General features: G+C 47.6%; 1 protein-coding gene across 2 annotated transcripts in view; it reads left to right on the forward strand.

Moving 5' to 3' along the window:
• adamts10 (ADAM metallopeptidase with thrombospondin type 1 motif, 10) overlaps positions 1 to 12,045 on the forward strand; it is a 29,308-nt gene extending 17,263 nt beyond the window's left edge. For both annotated transcript variants that reach the window (XM_003978063.3, XM_029827849.1), the window contains 12 exons: positions 901 to 964; positions 1,067 to 1,169; positions 3,642 to 3,775; positions 6,059 to 6,182; positions 8,189 to 8,269; positions 8,833 to 8,996; positions 9,078 to 9,204; positions 9,402 to 9,531; positions 9,667 to 9,871; positions 10,732 to 10,908; positions 11,023 to 11,188; positions 11,313 to 12,045. In XM_003978063.3, the coding sequence (XP_003978112.1) occupies positions 901 to 964; positions 1,067 to 1,169; positions 3,642 to 3,775; positions 6,059 to 6,182; positions 8,189 to 8,269; positions 8,833 to 8,996; positions 9,078 to 9,204; positions 9,402 to 9,531; positions 9,667 to 9,871; positions 10,732 to 10,908; positions 11,023 to 11,188; positions 11,313 to 11,422 (1,585 nt within the window). In that variant the 3' untranslated portion in view covers positions 11,423 to 12,045. The remainder of the gene's footprint in view (positions 1 to 900; positions 965 to 1,066; positions 1,170 to 3,641; positions 3,776 to 6,058; positions 6,183 to 8,188; positions 8,270 to 8,832; positions 8,997 to 9,077; positions 9,205 to 9,401; positions 9,532 to 9,666; positions 9,872 to 10,731; positions 10,909 to 11,022; positions 11,189 to 11,312) is intronic.
• The last annotated feature ends 2,532 nt before the right edge of the window (positions 12,046 to 14,577 follow it).

The following is a 14,577-nucleotide window of genomic DNA, read 5'->3' on the forward strand; positions in this document are numbered from 1 at the left end:
TCCTTGGTCAGCCAGTATTGAGCAGAACCACATGATTTCTCCAGGCCAGTCAGCAAAGTTCTGGCTTGGTGTGGGCGGCGGGCCTGGTCATTTTTTCCTAGAAGAAACAAATGCTAATACAAGCAAGGTGCCGTCACTCCGCTGACAGTTCAGAAGACTTAAACCTGGTCCGAAATGATTAGCAGCTAAAATTCAGATGATTTAAAGCGTATTGGAAGCGATCAGTCAGTATTCTGGCTAGCATGTATCCACAGCCACCAACCTACTGTGTATTTTACATGGAGACAGAATCCTGAAGCCAGATCTTAATCAGCATAAATCTCTTTTCAGAGGCACACCTCGCATGGAGCCATCACGTCGGATTCATATGTTGTTTTCTGACTGTAACTAAGAATGCACGAAAAGTGGCCGCACAAATGAGTTCTTTATTCGCGGGGCCTATTTTTTGAGCCGCCCCGCCACTGTTTTCATCGTGTTTCAAATGATTCATGTAGGCTGAATCATCACCAAATGACTAGCAGACCTGCCTTTAAGATCACACTCACCAGATCTCTCGTCTGTTTCGGATTAAACGCTAAATGAAATGACCCAAATTAGATGCCCGCGCTGACGTTTGCTTCATTCTTTTCCACGATATCTTATTTGCTCTGACTTGAGTTTGACAGTTGCCGCCTCCCGCCTCGCACACTCGGTTTTGACCCAATTCGCATATGGAGGTGTTGTGGTGAGGGGCTGTGATAAAGTAATAAACTCCGCCGACGGCGAGATTGAAAACACGCCGATGGAGGCAGGCGATGCGGACGTCAGGAGCCAGCGTGGTGTGCTGATGTGAGGTTAGGGCTTGTTAAATCACCCTCAGATGTGACTGACTGGCCCGATCCTCCGTGTGTTTGGTTGTAGGCCAACCATCGGTGGAAAATATTGTCTTGGGGAGAGGAAGCGCTTCAGGTCCTGCAATATCGATGTAAGTATCTCTGATCTGCTGTGTCGTGGCCGTGGTTACCGAACTGTAACCAACCATGAGTGCTGTTGCCTTTCATATGTGTGTGTGTGTGTGTGTGTGAAGGACTGTCCTGCTGGCTCTCGAGATTTCCGTGAGATTCAGTGCTCCGATTTTGATGGCGTTCCTTTCCGGGGAAAATTTTACACCTGGAAGCCGTACAGAGGAGGTGAGGAGTGAACCATCCCGCCTGTGTGTGTGTGTGTGTGTGTGTGTGTGTGTGTGTGTGTGTGTGTGCGTGTGTGTGCGTGTGTGTGTGTGTGTGTGCGTGTGTGTGCGTGTGTGTGCGTGTATCCGAGGGAGTTTGCACAGTGTTGATCTCTTCAACAGATGGCCTCTGGTCATTGATTAAGAATAAATACACTGAACTCAAGTGATTTCATTTTTATTTTGATAAATGAATTAAGCTGGGGAATATGAAGAGGAAGAACCTGAACGCCGATCTTTCATCATCAGCAGAAACACAAGAAGCATCTTAAAAACGCCTTACATTGAAGTAGCCGCTCGTCAGTGCCTCGGCTTTTAGGCAGGGACTTTTTTAAATTAAAAAAAAGCAAGATAAAAAGATAATCAGACTTTTTAGCAAAATGAACATTTTAGGAATTCCTGAGACACCAAACTGATGTGAAATGACATGATTTCAAGTTCTTTTCCTGACTGTACGGCCGCTATGCCGAGAGGCTGTAAATAATTTTCTTTAGTGTGAGTGTGTGCATGTATGTGTGTGTGGATGTGTGTGTGTGTGTGTGTGTGTGGACATGTGTGTGTGTATGAGCAGAGAGACAACAGGCAGGAGAAATTGAACCAAAGCTCAGACTCCCTCCTGTCTGGCCTGCAGATGCTGGCTGCAGCAGAGCTGTGCGATTGCATCCCATAATACATTGCGAGAATTCCTCGCTCTTGATGAGCACTACATTGGATGTGAAAGATAAATAGCTTCAACAACATAACTGGCTTTAATCTACCTCTCCAAAGACATAATGGCTTACAGAGCCAAATCCGACTTCAGGCAACAAGTGCTCCTTTCATCGAGTCAGCTGATTTTACAATGGAAATCCCTCACAGCTGTTAAAATAGGACCCGTGTCATAAACTTTGCCCCGTCTGATGCCAGATCACACCACCCAGCCTCTTCCCTGTCCGCTGTAGCCCCTGTATTCTTGTCTCGCTTCAAACTCAGCGGCTGGGCGTCATTAAGCCACAGCTGAAGGTCTAAACCAGCAAAGTGGCATTCGTATTATTATATTATTATTAATGAGACAGGCCTCAGCTGCCACCCCCTGCCCCCCCCAGACTGAGGGGGTGACATCAGAATGAATATGAGCAAGAGGCTGGAGAGAAGAAGCACTCCCGGCGATGGTTGTTTAAGTTTGGTTTTAATGAATTAACGATGCCATTAATGATAAACATGATTCTTTAGTCAGACTCTGGATCGGACTGGTGTCACATGCATTTTCTTCCCCTTTCACATCCCATCCTCACAGTTCTTACACAGACCCACAATCCTGCTGTCACCAGTGCCTGACCTGTCGATGCTCGGCATCATGGGAACTGTAGTTTTCATTCAAACAGAGCAGTCATTTGCAGGCTGTGCCAGAATCTACTTTTAGTCCTGTTTCCTTCTCTCTGTATCACTCTCTCTTTCTTTCTCCTTTCTTCACTCTGCATAATGTACCTGATTCTGGGTTGCTGGAACACACAAACATATGATGTCAACGAGCACTCCAGTTGTGGAGCTGCTGGCAGCTGGAACACACCCACTGACTGAAAATGTGTGTGCGCGCTGGTGTGTATGTGTTTGTGTGTGTTCTGAATGCACTCTCAAAAGACCTCTTGTTATAACAAGACGCTTAAAAAGTTTGAGCAGAAAAGCATCTTGCTTCCAGGTTCAGGGTTAATAGTGGCAGAAGCTTGTTTCATTTGGAAATATTAGATGTGCACAAGAATTTACAGCATTACTGTTGAGTGTAGGTGTGAGGGGAGATCTTGGGTTGGTTCGGAGATGTTGGAAAAAGCCAAAAATAAAAACACTGACTGGTATATTGGGAAAAAACGACTTAGTTGGTTTAATCTCAGCATCACGTCCACATCTTGGTGCGCCGTCATTGTTTATGAGGTCATATTCTCAGTGGATCTAATCACATTCAGCTGCTTGTTCTCTGGTTGTTCTGTTTACCAAAAATGTCTTTGCAGATGCTTCTCTCAATCCGTCTCATGATGATGAAGCCTGTATCCAAACCGCCGACTTGACGCGTTAAAGCATGACACGCAGGGCTGTTTTGCCCAGGTTTTGTCATTTGTTTGTAAATAACACCAGAAGGGGTGTCAAAGAAGATCAAAGTGAACAAAGGGGGAATTTTAATAAAACCAGCCGTGTCATAAAAAGATGACAGTCGATTCCAAATCTCTGAGTTACAGGCATCTGAATTCACTGAGAAAGGCCTGAACGATGAAAACAAACAGTTTATGTGACAGGTGGAGAAGAGGGTTCAATACACGGGGCGGGCGGAGACGATTTGACACAGGTGAAGCCCAAAAACTGAAACCTCAACCACCGCGACGAACAGATCCTGACAATATTTGTAGGACTGGTGAAAAGTCAACTTTCTATTTTCTGTGTGTGTGTGTGTGTGTGTGTGTAGGTGGTGTGAAACCTTGTTCTCTCAACTGCCTGGCGGAGGGATACAACTTCTACACCGAGCGCGCTCCGGCTGTGGTGGACGGCACAGTGTGCCGGGACGACTCCGTGGACGTGTGTGTGAACGGAGAGTGTAAGGTGAGACATTTACAGGCGTCCAAAGTGTGTGTTTCTGTGGGCTCGTCGATGAGCCAGACCCTTGATGTAAAGCAGCCTATCGGAAGAGGACGCGTCGGTCCCAGGACGCCTCTTTCGAACCCGTCAGAAGATGCTCACAGGCAGCTTCTGACGTCTTAGCAAACTAGAACCTTCTGCTGAGGACCACCTGTGGCTCCGACAGGTCCCTGGAACCCATTTTGTCCCCTGACATCTGTGAATGGATCATCTGACGCCGCTGTTGCTGCCCAGTGTGTTGTTAGACGGAGTCAAATAGTGAGGATGGGGGGGGGGGGGGAGCAGGATATCCAGCTTGTTGTTTTGTGGTTGCTCGCTGTGGTGCAGAGCGCCAGAAGATTTTCTCCCCCTCGCGTGCCTCTCACCCACACAGCCTTGCTTTATTTGAACCATCTCAGGGGTTAGATAGAGCGCGGAGCAGAGGGAGGCCGGCGTCCCTGCGCTCATCCAAAAAGAGGATTTTGTTTATTAACATCCCTTCTGTGTTCTCTCCTCCTCCACATCTCCTCTGTTTCCCCCCTTTTCTCTCCATTCTCTTCTGCTCCGGAGGAACTCGGTGACCCTGCAGCGCCGCGTTTTTTTTTTTTTTTTTTTTGTCTTTTCATTCACTGCTTTTTTTGTCCTTCGTTTCTCTTTTTATCGTCTCACCTTTTGTAGTTTATTTAAGAATTTTAAAGAAAAAAGAGTCGGGGCCAAAGCAATGCATTAACGACACGAAGAGACACTGGTTCTGATTCTGTTAATCAGAACATTACATGATCAGAACCACATGTTGAAAAATCTATGGGTTCAGACTTTTTTTCATGGAATTACAACTTTTGAGGAACTTTTTTCATAGATAAGAAGATGGTCAGAGCAGGTAAGCTCCAGCTGCAGACGTTATGGAATTACATATTTTTTGGGGCACTTTAGATGTTTTCCATTCAATAAAATATCAACAGGAGATGATTAGGACCACATTTGTTTCTCCAAATTTTGACTGCTATCTACCGCCTTCATTTTATAATTACTATGTAATTACTATGTAAAATGACACACGTGGCGTTTCTAGTGAAGAAGGTCACATGGCAGGCCTTGATGTAAAGACCAGCCCCAACCAGAGCAGAGAGCGTCGGTTACGGTCGCTCCCACTTGGGGTTTTGAAAATCTGGCACATTAAATCAGGCGGTCATCTTGTCCTGTACATCAAACCAGCTTCCTTGGCTCAGCAGCGCAGGGAGAATTTTCATTTTCTTAATCGCATTTTGTCTTTCATTTCATATACGATGATCTTGACTTTCCCCTGGCCGGGTTCTGGACCTATTATAGACACAAATCCCTGCATTCTTGCCTTGCTCTATTTTCTGTGTGTGTGTGTGTGTGTGTGTGTGTGTGTGTGTGTGTGCTATGGCACTCGCCGTGACAGTGCACACAGGCGGTTTCTGCAATCCATTAATGTCAGTTTTTCAAAAGACTGGATCAGTCAGCCAAGGACTTATACATTAATGTCTCCAAGGAAACGGCACTGGAAACCCGAGCAAAAACACTGGTCCACATCAGCGCCAAGTGAAACTCGGAGTGAAAGAGGGCTGTTCTGATGTGACCGGCTGGGGGAAGAGACGGGCCCAAAATAGACCTCAGCACATGAAGGGATGCTCCTGATTTACATCCAAACATACTAAATGAGTACATTTATGTCCAGCCATTCATTTCAGCCATTTCTGTACATAAATGTACAGTTGCTGTGCATTTATAGCCCTCATATGTATGGATATACTACACGCAGGTGCTTCCACTTCACCACAGCGCCCAGCATAAAGTGGCTGGTTAACCCTGGATTAGATCACAGTTTTGAAATGTAATCTAATCAGTGTTAAAATAATAATAAACTGGGGCCTCATTATCCAGGCGTACGTAAGCAGCTGTCATATAAATATGTGCGAGCGAGAGCGGTGGCGGCGCTCTTCCACCGCGTGTGTTTGGGTTCGGTCAACTGTTAAAGAGTTTGAGTAGAACCACCTGCTTCACTCATCATCGAACACACCCGTGCCAACATCCGTGAGCCGAGCGACCTCAGAGCATCGCGAGCGCTCTGGATCAGAACACATCTGGTCGTATCATCTGATATCGTGTTTTGGAAAAGCAGCCCGGACGGTATTAGAGGTGATCCCTCGGAGCGGTCTTTGACACCTCTCCGCTCGCCCACGGTGCCCCCTCACCCGTGACCCCGTGTCACCCCGCGGCTCACCCCTCTCTCCCTCCTCGCAGCACGTCGGCTGCGACAGGGTCCTGGGCTCGGACGTGCGGGAGGACCGGTGCCGGACCTGCGGGGGTGACGGGAGCAGCTGCGTGTCCGTGGAGGGACTCTTCAACAGCTCTCTTCCTGAAGGAGGTAGGATGTCAAAGCTCCGCTGCCACATGTAGCCTGTGCTGCCCTGGTTTCATTTATGTGTGTGTGTGTGGGGGGAGGGGGGGGGGGGGGACCCTGGGGTTCGGTTGCAGAGTTCTGATATAAAAGGCTGCGTTAATACTACCGAGACCTTCTCAGCCTTCCCGCTCTGACCCACTGAACAGCTCCTTGAGATGTTCTTTCTAAATGAAGCATCTCATCTGTCAGCCAAGCCGCTGACCCGGCTCAGGGATCTTTTATACGCTGGTAGGACTTCTATAAAACTCCGATCCAGCATCCTGTGGAGAACTGTGGGGGTGTCTGCCCAAACTGTGGACACGCCCGACGGATAATTTGGATATTTCTTGATTAGGATCGAGCTTTTCTTTAATGTTTCTCAGCATATATGCTCTGCTCATTTATCACAGACACGTGGCAGACAGATTTAGTGAAGGGCCGACCACTGGGGCCCGAGGCCCTGCTGCTTTGGGTCTATTCTGGGTCACATTTCTCCCCACAACACCAGCCTCACACTCTCTCTGCCAGCTGCCACTCACCCTCCTCCAGGATTCCTCGGAGTGGCCGCACCCTGGACCACAGCGACCGGGGCAGCCTGTCAGCCCCAGCTAAGGTCTCCACCTCCCTCAAGATATCTGACATTAGCGCTGGCCTAAAATCAACCTGTCAGTTGGGCCAGACTCAAAGCAAAGGCAGCTAAAAGCCTTGTGCAGGGTCACTGTCATTATATAGTCTCCAACCATTAAGTCACGGCAATCGAAAGCGAGCGTGGAGCGGGTCCAGAACCTCGCGGACATCGATGCACATGCATCATTTTGAAAACCACGGGTAGCAGCAGCTCTTTAATGGTTTCTGGGAAACCTTTGGCAGCGTTTGAAGGAGGAGAGCTTTGCTACCATTAAGCCGGAGCATTATTGAGGCTGAGCGCTGCTGGGCGATGAGGTCTACGCTGTGGTGATCCCAGAGGTGGGGGTCTAAACCAGGCCTCCAGCTATGCAGACAGTAAGGTCGGCGAAGACTTTTGACCGTATGGTTTTTTTTAATCTGCTGCATATTTAGTGAAGCGAGTTCCGGAGTGTTTAAAACCACGTGCTTAACCTGTCACAAGTGCTTAAAGTCTAAAAGCGACTTAACTGCAGTGCAGTTCTGCTACACTTGTATCTTTGGAGCAGGATTCAGAGGATCACTCCTGGCACCGAAACGATTGTTGACATCTATCGCTCGGGTCTAAAATGAGGTTTTCGTGAGTGTGAATGCTCAAAGCGTCAGCTGGTGTTTCCCCACTCTGATAAAGTCATTTAAATACGTCCTAGATTAGGCTGAACCAGCAAAAGTCCAGAGAACACCGAGGCCTGAAGGAGGGCTCTGCCTCTGAGGACATTATAGTTGCTTTGTTACTCAATTCTTGCTGTTTTCTCAGCATAGAAGCAATAATGTCCTCTTAATTCTCTTCCCAGCTGTCCAGTGTGGCTCTGCTCTGTGCTGGGGGGTTACTGGAGCATCAGCAGCTGGAGGTTTTACAGCTTTGCAGGTCTCTGACCACAACTAAAACACTTCGGGCCGAGGACAACCTCTTGTAATGTAACACTGATCTTTCAGCCTCCATAGCAGGGTCAGGGGTCAGGGGTCAAATCGCGTCGCTTTCATTCTCTCTATTGTGCGGCTGGAGACATCTGACCGGCCGCTGAGAAAAGCAGAGCTAGAGGTGAGACAAGCGTGAAAAGGGAGGCTAACTCGGACCAAAACAGATGGAGGGAACAGACAGGGGAAGGCCAGCTCTTAGAATGTTTCCAGCTCTCGAGTAAAGAGCCAAGCAGGGCAGCTGAGTCTAGCTGCCCAGGAATGTAGCTGGAATCCGAAGCCTCTGCTTAGTCCATTGACTTTCAGCAGTTCCAAACACGACTCCCAAAGGCTCCCCCTGACCCCCCCAGTGAATAAACCACCTTCAGTACCTTTTGATTTTTATTTTTTTTTCACTTTCTATGTCTCAGGCTATGAAGAGGTGGTCAGAATTCCGAAAGGATCGGTGTTCATCCACATACAAGAACTCAACATCTCCCTCAACTACCTTGGTAAGATGGCCTTCAGTCTGACGTTAAACATTTGTCATGTGGCCGCTTGTATGCAGCCTATCAGGACAGTACTAGTCGGGATTTTTGTTGCTTTTTTAAATCTCCATAGCATAATTTTTACTTTTAGCATCCAGCTAGTCAGAATCCCTTTTTCAAGCTTGTCAAGAGATTAAAACAGTCACATCGGGTGACTCAAATATATCTGGTTCTTACTAGAGTGCTGACACTGAATGAAAACAGCTGAAAATATGTGCGGACAAGCTGTTCGATTTAGCCTAGCCTGTCAAACATTTCAAAGAAGAAAATGCTTTAATAATTAGTGAACTTGTATATTATAAATGTTACGTGACAGCTTCTGACCTCACACAAGGCTCCATTACTCACACTGACACCCGGATGTGTTGTTGCTGGCTAATAAAACACAATATGTGTAGTTTGGAGAGTTGTTGAGCTAAGAGATGAGCTATCGTTGGGCTTTTTTGTCTTTGCAAAATAGCGCTAATGTCACTCCGTTCTCTACCCGCCATCCGTCTTTTCTTCTTTGTTTTCTTCTGGTGTGTCAGTCCTGAAGAATAAAGGGGACCAGTATTTTATCAATGGGAACCTGTCCATCGACACTCCGCGCAGGTTCAACGTTGCAGGTACCACCTTCCACTACAGGAGGCCCATCGATGGGCCAGAAACTCTTGAGGCTCTGGGGCCGACTAACATGTCCCTGATCATCATGGTAAGATGGTCAACCCCAGCGAGGTCACCCACAAAGGCGAACCTTTTTAATCGTTAAACGTTTATCTTTATGTCCGTTTAGGTCTTAGTTAGGGAAGAGAACCCAGGGGTGCACTATCGCTTCAACCCTCCTCTCAACAGGGACCCGTTGACTGGCTTTGCCTGGCACTACACCTCCTGGTCGCGCTGCTCAGCTCTTTGTGCTGGAGGTACAAACACATAAGCTGACCAGCTCTGATTTATATCAGATTAGACGTAAACTTAAAGCAATTTTACGGACGCCTTAGTTATCAGGCCTTTTGGCCACCTTGGATTTAGTGTGATTTAAGTCCTGGGAAAGAGACCCTGTAACTTAACCTTAGTGCAACCGCAGACAGGATGTTGCTGACAGCGTTGTGGTCTTCAGGGGTGCAGACACAGCAGGTGGTGTGCATGAAGCACTCCGATCGTACGATCGTCTACAATCACTTCTGCGACAAGAAGAACAGGCCCAAGGAAAAGAGAAGACCCTGCAACACTGAGCCGTGCTCCCCGAGGTGAGGCGGTCGAACTCGGTCATGAATTTGGCCTCATCTTCTCGTTTCAGATGCAACAGTGACTCTCGAGCTGAGCTGAGCTGCTGCTTGGTTCTGGTGTCTATTAGCGCTGATGCTAAGCTTGTGTGCTTGCAGCTGGGGGACAGGAGAGTGGTCCGAGTGCAGCCGCAGCTGCAACGGGGGCCTGCGTACACGACAGGTCTTATGTAAGAGGAGAATCTCTGTAACGGAGGAGAAGGTCCTGGATGACTCTGCGTGTAGCCCCCTGCGACCTTCTCTCACTGAGCCCTGCAACAACCACAGCTGCCCCCCTGAGTGGCTGGCCCTGGACTGGTCAGAGGTAGGCAGACCATGCGCACGATCCCACAGTGAAGGCGAATTACAGCTGAGCCGAAGCGAGTGAGAGCGTCTCCTGCTGAACTGTTGTCGGATGGGGTCGTCGTGCAGTGTCTGTGGGGAGCGAGGGAACCCTGAAAGAGTGGCTAAGCCATGAAATGCACCACAGCGCGCACGCATACATCGCTCTGAGGGCGCGAACACGCCGTGTTCCCCCGATCTCGTGGGAATTCTGACCTACTTTTACGACCAGGCTCCCAAAGTGACTGGAACACTTATGCAAAGCGTAAATAAAATTAGCATTCAACCATCTGCAAATGGACGGTGTTTACAAACTGCTGCTGAATCCACTTAGTAAACCCAAATACAACCACATCCTGGCTCGTAAATGCCGAGATGCCCAATCACGATGCCATCTGTTCCCCAATGGATTGAATAATTCCGCAGCTGCATCTGTTAGCCTCTTAAGTGATGGCTTACATCGATGCTAATTCTCAGAAAGGCATTTTTCGCAATCTTTGATCACTGGATGCGCGACCCAACGAGCGGTTCACCGCAGTGGGTGCTACGTCGCCGAGCTTTGACGGTGGTCTCTTCGCACTGCACGTTCAGCAGACGTGTGCTTTTGAGAACAAATACCCCCAGTAGAAAACAGAGAAATAAACTATAGCGTTTTGGCATCCAGAGAGTGCCCTTTGATCCTTTGATCTGTGTCGTGTCACAGTCTCATTTGCTGCGGTTGAATTATGTCCGGCTAAATTACAGGAACTCGGCGGCTTCTGGCCTCTCTCGCCTGGATGGGGACGATTTCAGGTCGCGGTTCTCTGCCCACCCACCTGACGGTAACCTTCCCTGTCTCTGCAGTGCACGCCCAGCTGTGGGCCTGGCTACAGGCACCGCGTGGTCGTGTGCAAAAGCGGCGAGAGCGGCGACACTCTGCCAGAATCCAAGTGTCCAAAACACAGTCGGCCCACCTCAAGGGTGCGCTGCAACCTTAAGCGCTGCCCCCCGCCTCTGTGGGTCACAGGCCCATGGGGAGAGGTAAGATGAGCTTTTGTTTTATACGTGCAGCGCTCATTTATATGGATCTCAGCGTGGAGTTCTGACCCCTCCACAGTTCCCAGTCCTCATATGGGTATGTTCTGTGTGTCTCAGTGTTCTGCCAAATGTGGTTTGGGTCAGGAAATGCGTTCGGTGCAGTGTCTGACACACACTGGCCAGCTGTCCAACGAGTGTCTGGAACATCAGCGCCCAGCATCCATGCAACAGTGCAAAAGCAAATGTGACCTCAGTCTTCCTGTTGGCACAGACAACTCCGAAGGTCAGGAATTAAATTCCCTCGGCACCGACAATGACAAATAAGTGTGTTTTTGCAGTCTGGAGACCGCGTGTCATCTAAATGACACATGCATGTGCTCTTCTTTTTTTTTTTTCCCCCTCTGCAGAGTGTAAAGATGTGAACACTGTGGCTTACTGCCCCCTGGTGCTCAGGTTCAAGTTCTGCAGCCGGCCATATTTCAGGCAAATGTGCTGCAAGACCTGCCAGGGACACTGACCTGAGCGCCGTGACACTGACGGTCCGCCTCTGGATCCTGTGCACACTCACAGTAAGCCTGAAGACCTCATGTTGAGCCTTGCAGCAGCAGTCCGTGCACTCCGTCTTGTGCGGGGTTTAACCGGGACACAGTCAGACTCACACCCGGTCCCGTAATCATTAACGGAGATTCCTCCCCCCCCCCAGTCATCATCCAAACACATCTCCAGGCCGAACATTCCACTGGAGGGAGGGCTACTAAACCTGGAATGACAGAGATGGAGACCAGTGTCTCTTTGGTTCTATCAAACAAACACTTTGTTATATTTTGGTGCTACTATATTTTACTTTGGCCGCAGGGCTGGTTGCAGTACTCGCGTACACCTGTAGGGTAACAGGTGATCATTTCTTAGTGTTGAATTTAAGGAAAAAAAAATCCACTTTGTAAAGCAAATGATTTCCAGATATCTTCGCCAGATATTGTACGCTATAAAACCAGTGTTATTTGTTATCTGATAGGTGTTACTTGACCACATTGTTAATGTCGTGGCTCTGTCTTTCGATCAAGTCCTCGCTGTTACTCAGCTGAAGTATGAGCAGTTTCATTTGCACAAAGTGTCAGCAGTAGGAGGACTATTTTTTTTTGGGGGGGGGGGGGGGGGGGGGGGGGGGGTTCTTTAAACGTTTCAGTGCAGTCGACCCAGCAGGGCTTTTCTGTTCCAATGCTATCACCTCTACAAAAGAACAAAACATCGCCTCATGCACAGAACGCATACAGACACTGTGAGGGCAGCCCGCGCACGCTCGCCGGGACACTTTCAGACGCCATTGTGCCGCAGCTGCAGACTGTAGCAGCTTGTGCAGCCTCGGAGGAGGAAGGCCAACAGCTCAGCACAGTGTCGTTATCTGAAAAATCCCTCAGCCCGCGGCTGTTAATTTAATTTTCATCTCCTCTTTATTTTTTCCACATGTTACCACTGATTCACAACTTTTACTATGAGTGCAGCCTCAGAGCACAGTGAGTCCATCCGCCAACCAGCACGGGCGGGCGGGCGGGCGAGCGTTCGGAGCTTTTTATAGAAGGGGGTGCTAATCTGAGGGTGGATTTACACATTCATAAAATATCAGAGGACTTTGTGGCACAGAGCTGATCTATTCGTGAGCATCTGAAGGCATCTGTCACAGATTATTGCTAATTATAGACAACTTTATTATTTTGTTGTTGTGAGGTGGTGGAAAAATAGGCCGTAAACATTGCTATAACGTTTCAATATAAGCTAATACAGGGACTTTTTTTTTTTCAATTTCATCTCTAGACGGATATCTTTAGAAATGAGATGAGTCTCACGGAGTCACTAATAAGAGAGCAGCAAAAGTCCATTTGCAGCCAGATATCTAAACTTTGGTCCGTAAACTGCTGTAGATACAGAAAGAGCTCTAGAAAATAATGTATGGGTGCTAAAAAATCACTTACAGCTGCTCCAAGGGTTTAGTGACATCTAGTGGTGGCGCTAAAAACCCTTGACATTGTTCTTCTCTTCCATCCATCCATCTATTTCCTGTCAACCTCAGCTTATTCCTGATGGGGGTCCCAGCCGTTGCTGGGCGAGTGTGCAGGGGTAGACTCCAGACAGGTCAGCAGGTAACTGGAGAAACCCCACACAGACACAGGAAACGGATCACATGACCCATATTTGGAAGAGGGTGGTCATAGATGGTTTTTGCTGACAGAACATTTTCCATCCCACTGATGATACTTCATAAATATGGACAGATTAGTCACCGCTGTGATGTCCACTGTGCTCTGAACTGTGACCTCTCTTCAGACACGCCGCCGACGGCAGCGCGGCGTGACCATGGCAGTCACATGATGTCGTTGTAAGGATGCAGAGGGTGAGTCTAGCGGGATCAGCTGGTTTTTATTTCCTTGGTGCTTCAGTTTGCATTGGTGCTATTATTACTTCTCGGTCACTGTCGTCATGTCTGGTTTTTTTTGTTTGTTGGGGGTTTTTTTGGGTAGGAGTTATCATTTTAATAGTTGTGCTTTTAATTATAATGGAATAAATTTGAGCCTTTTGTAATAATGTTCTGCAGCGATGGCCTGAGCTATATCAGAGAGGCCCATTCGAGCTGCTCATTTCTGAATTTAAGCTTATAATTTACTTAAAGTAGCTCAAGAGTTTCCCAATTTTTTAGGATTCATTTCTATAAAAGGAATTTCCATGCATTCTCAACATTTTTAGATATACATAAGCGTACGTTTTGAACAGGGAGCTAAAACATAAAATCAGTGCACGTGGAGCATGAAAACACTCGGAATATTTAAGTTTTATTTATAAAATTGTGATCAACTCTGTGTTCTAACAGTATACAACGATCTGATTCCATTATTTTTTTCAAGAACCTGTTGAATCGCTGCAGTTTAAGTGAAGATTTTTGGGTGATTTGTCAGTTTTCAGTGTATGACAGACATTTTTTCCCCCTGTATTTACTTGTGTGTCAAATAAAGGTTCACGCTGAGCCGTGAGCCTGTTATCTAAATAAATAAGAGTCTACAGTATCGACGATGGATTTGTGTTTCACAGGCTAATTATATCATGAAATGTACTGTATGTTGTTCAGTATTCTAGAAGATGAACTAATTTTCCTCCAGTGTAAATCTTTTTAAAGGACCTAAAAGTTGAATAAATATGTTGCATTGTGGATTTTAAGAACTGGGATGTGTTCATTTTTGACCTTCAGATCGCTTCCCCCGTTTTCTGCATTTGTTTTTGCAACAGTAGCATTTGGGCTAAAATATCCGGACAGGAGGTGACGTCATTAGTGAGGGGCAACTATTTCTGGACCGTCGAGGAGATAAATCGAGAACTGAATCCTGAACAAGACGAGATCATTCTGCCATCCTGGGGTAATTTTTAGGGGCCCGGCTGCTCAAAAACACACAAAAATGCAAATGGGTGGTGATGCTAATGTGCAGCTACATATTCTACATGCTGCCTTTGAGGTGACGACGAGAAGTGGAAGTGTCCCACACACTCAACAAATGATTCAACAAAACTGGTCCCCTTCGTTTCGGCCAACATGAGCATGTGAGTGTGTGTCAGCGTCTTTCACAGGGTTGTCCCACAACGGCATCAACGAGAAGGTACCGAGCAGTGGAGGAGAGGGCGCCGAAG

The sequence above is a fragment of the Takifugu rubripes genome, chromosome 20 (genome assembly GCF_901000725.2).
Source record: "Takifugu rubripes chromosome 20, fTakRub1.2, whole genome shotgun sequence".
In the NCBI taxonomy this organism is placed as follows: Eukaryota; Metazoa; Chordata; class Actinopteri; order Tetraodontiformes; family Tetraodontidae; genus Takifugu; species Takifugu rubripes.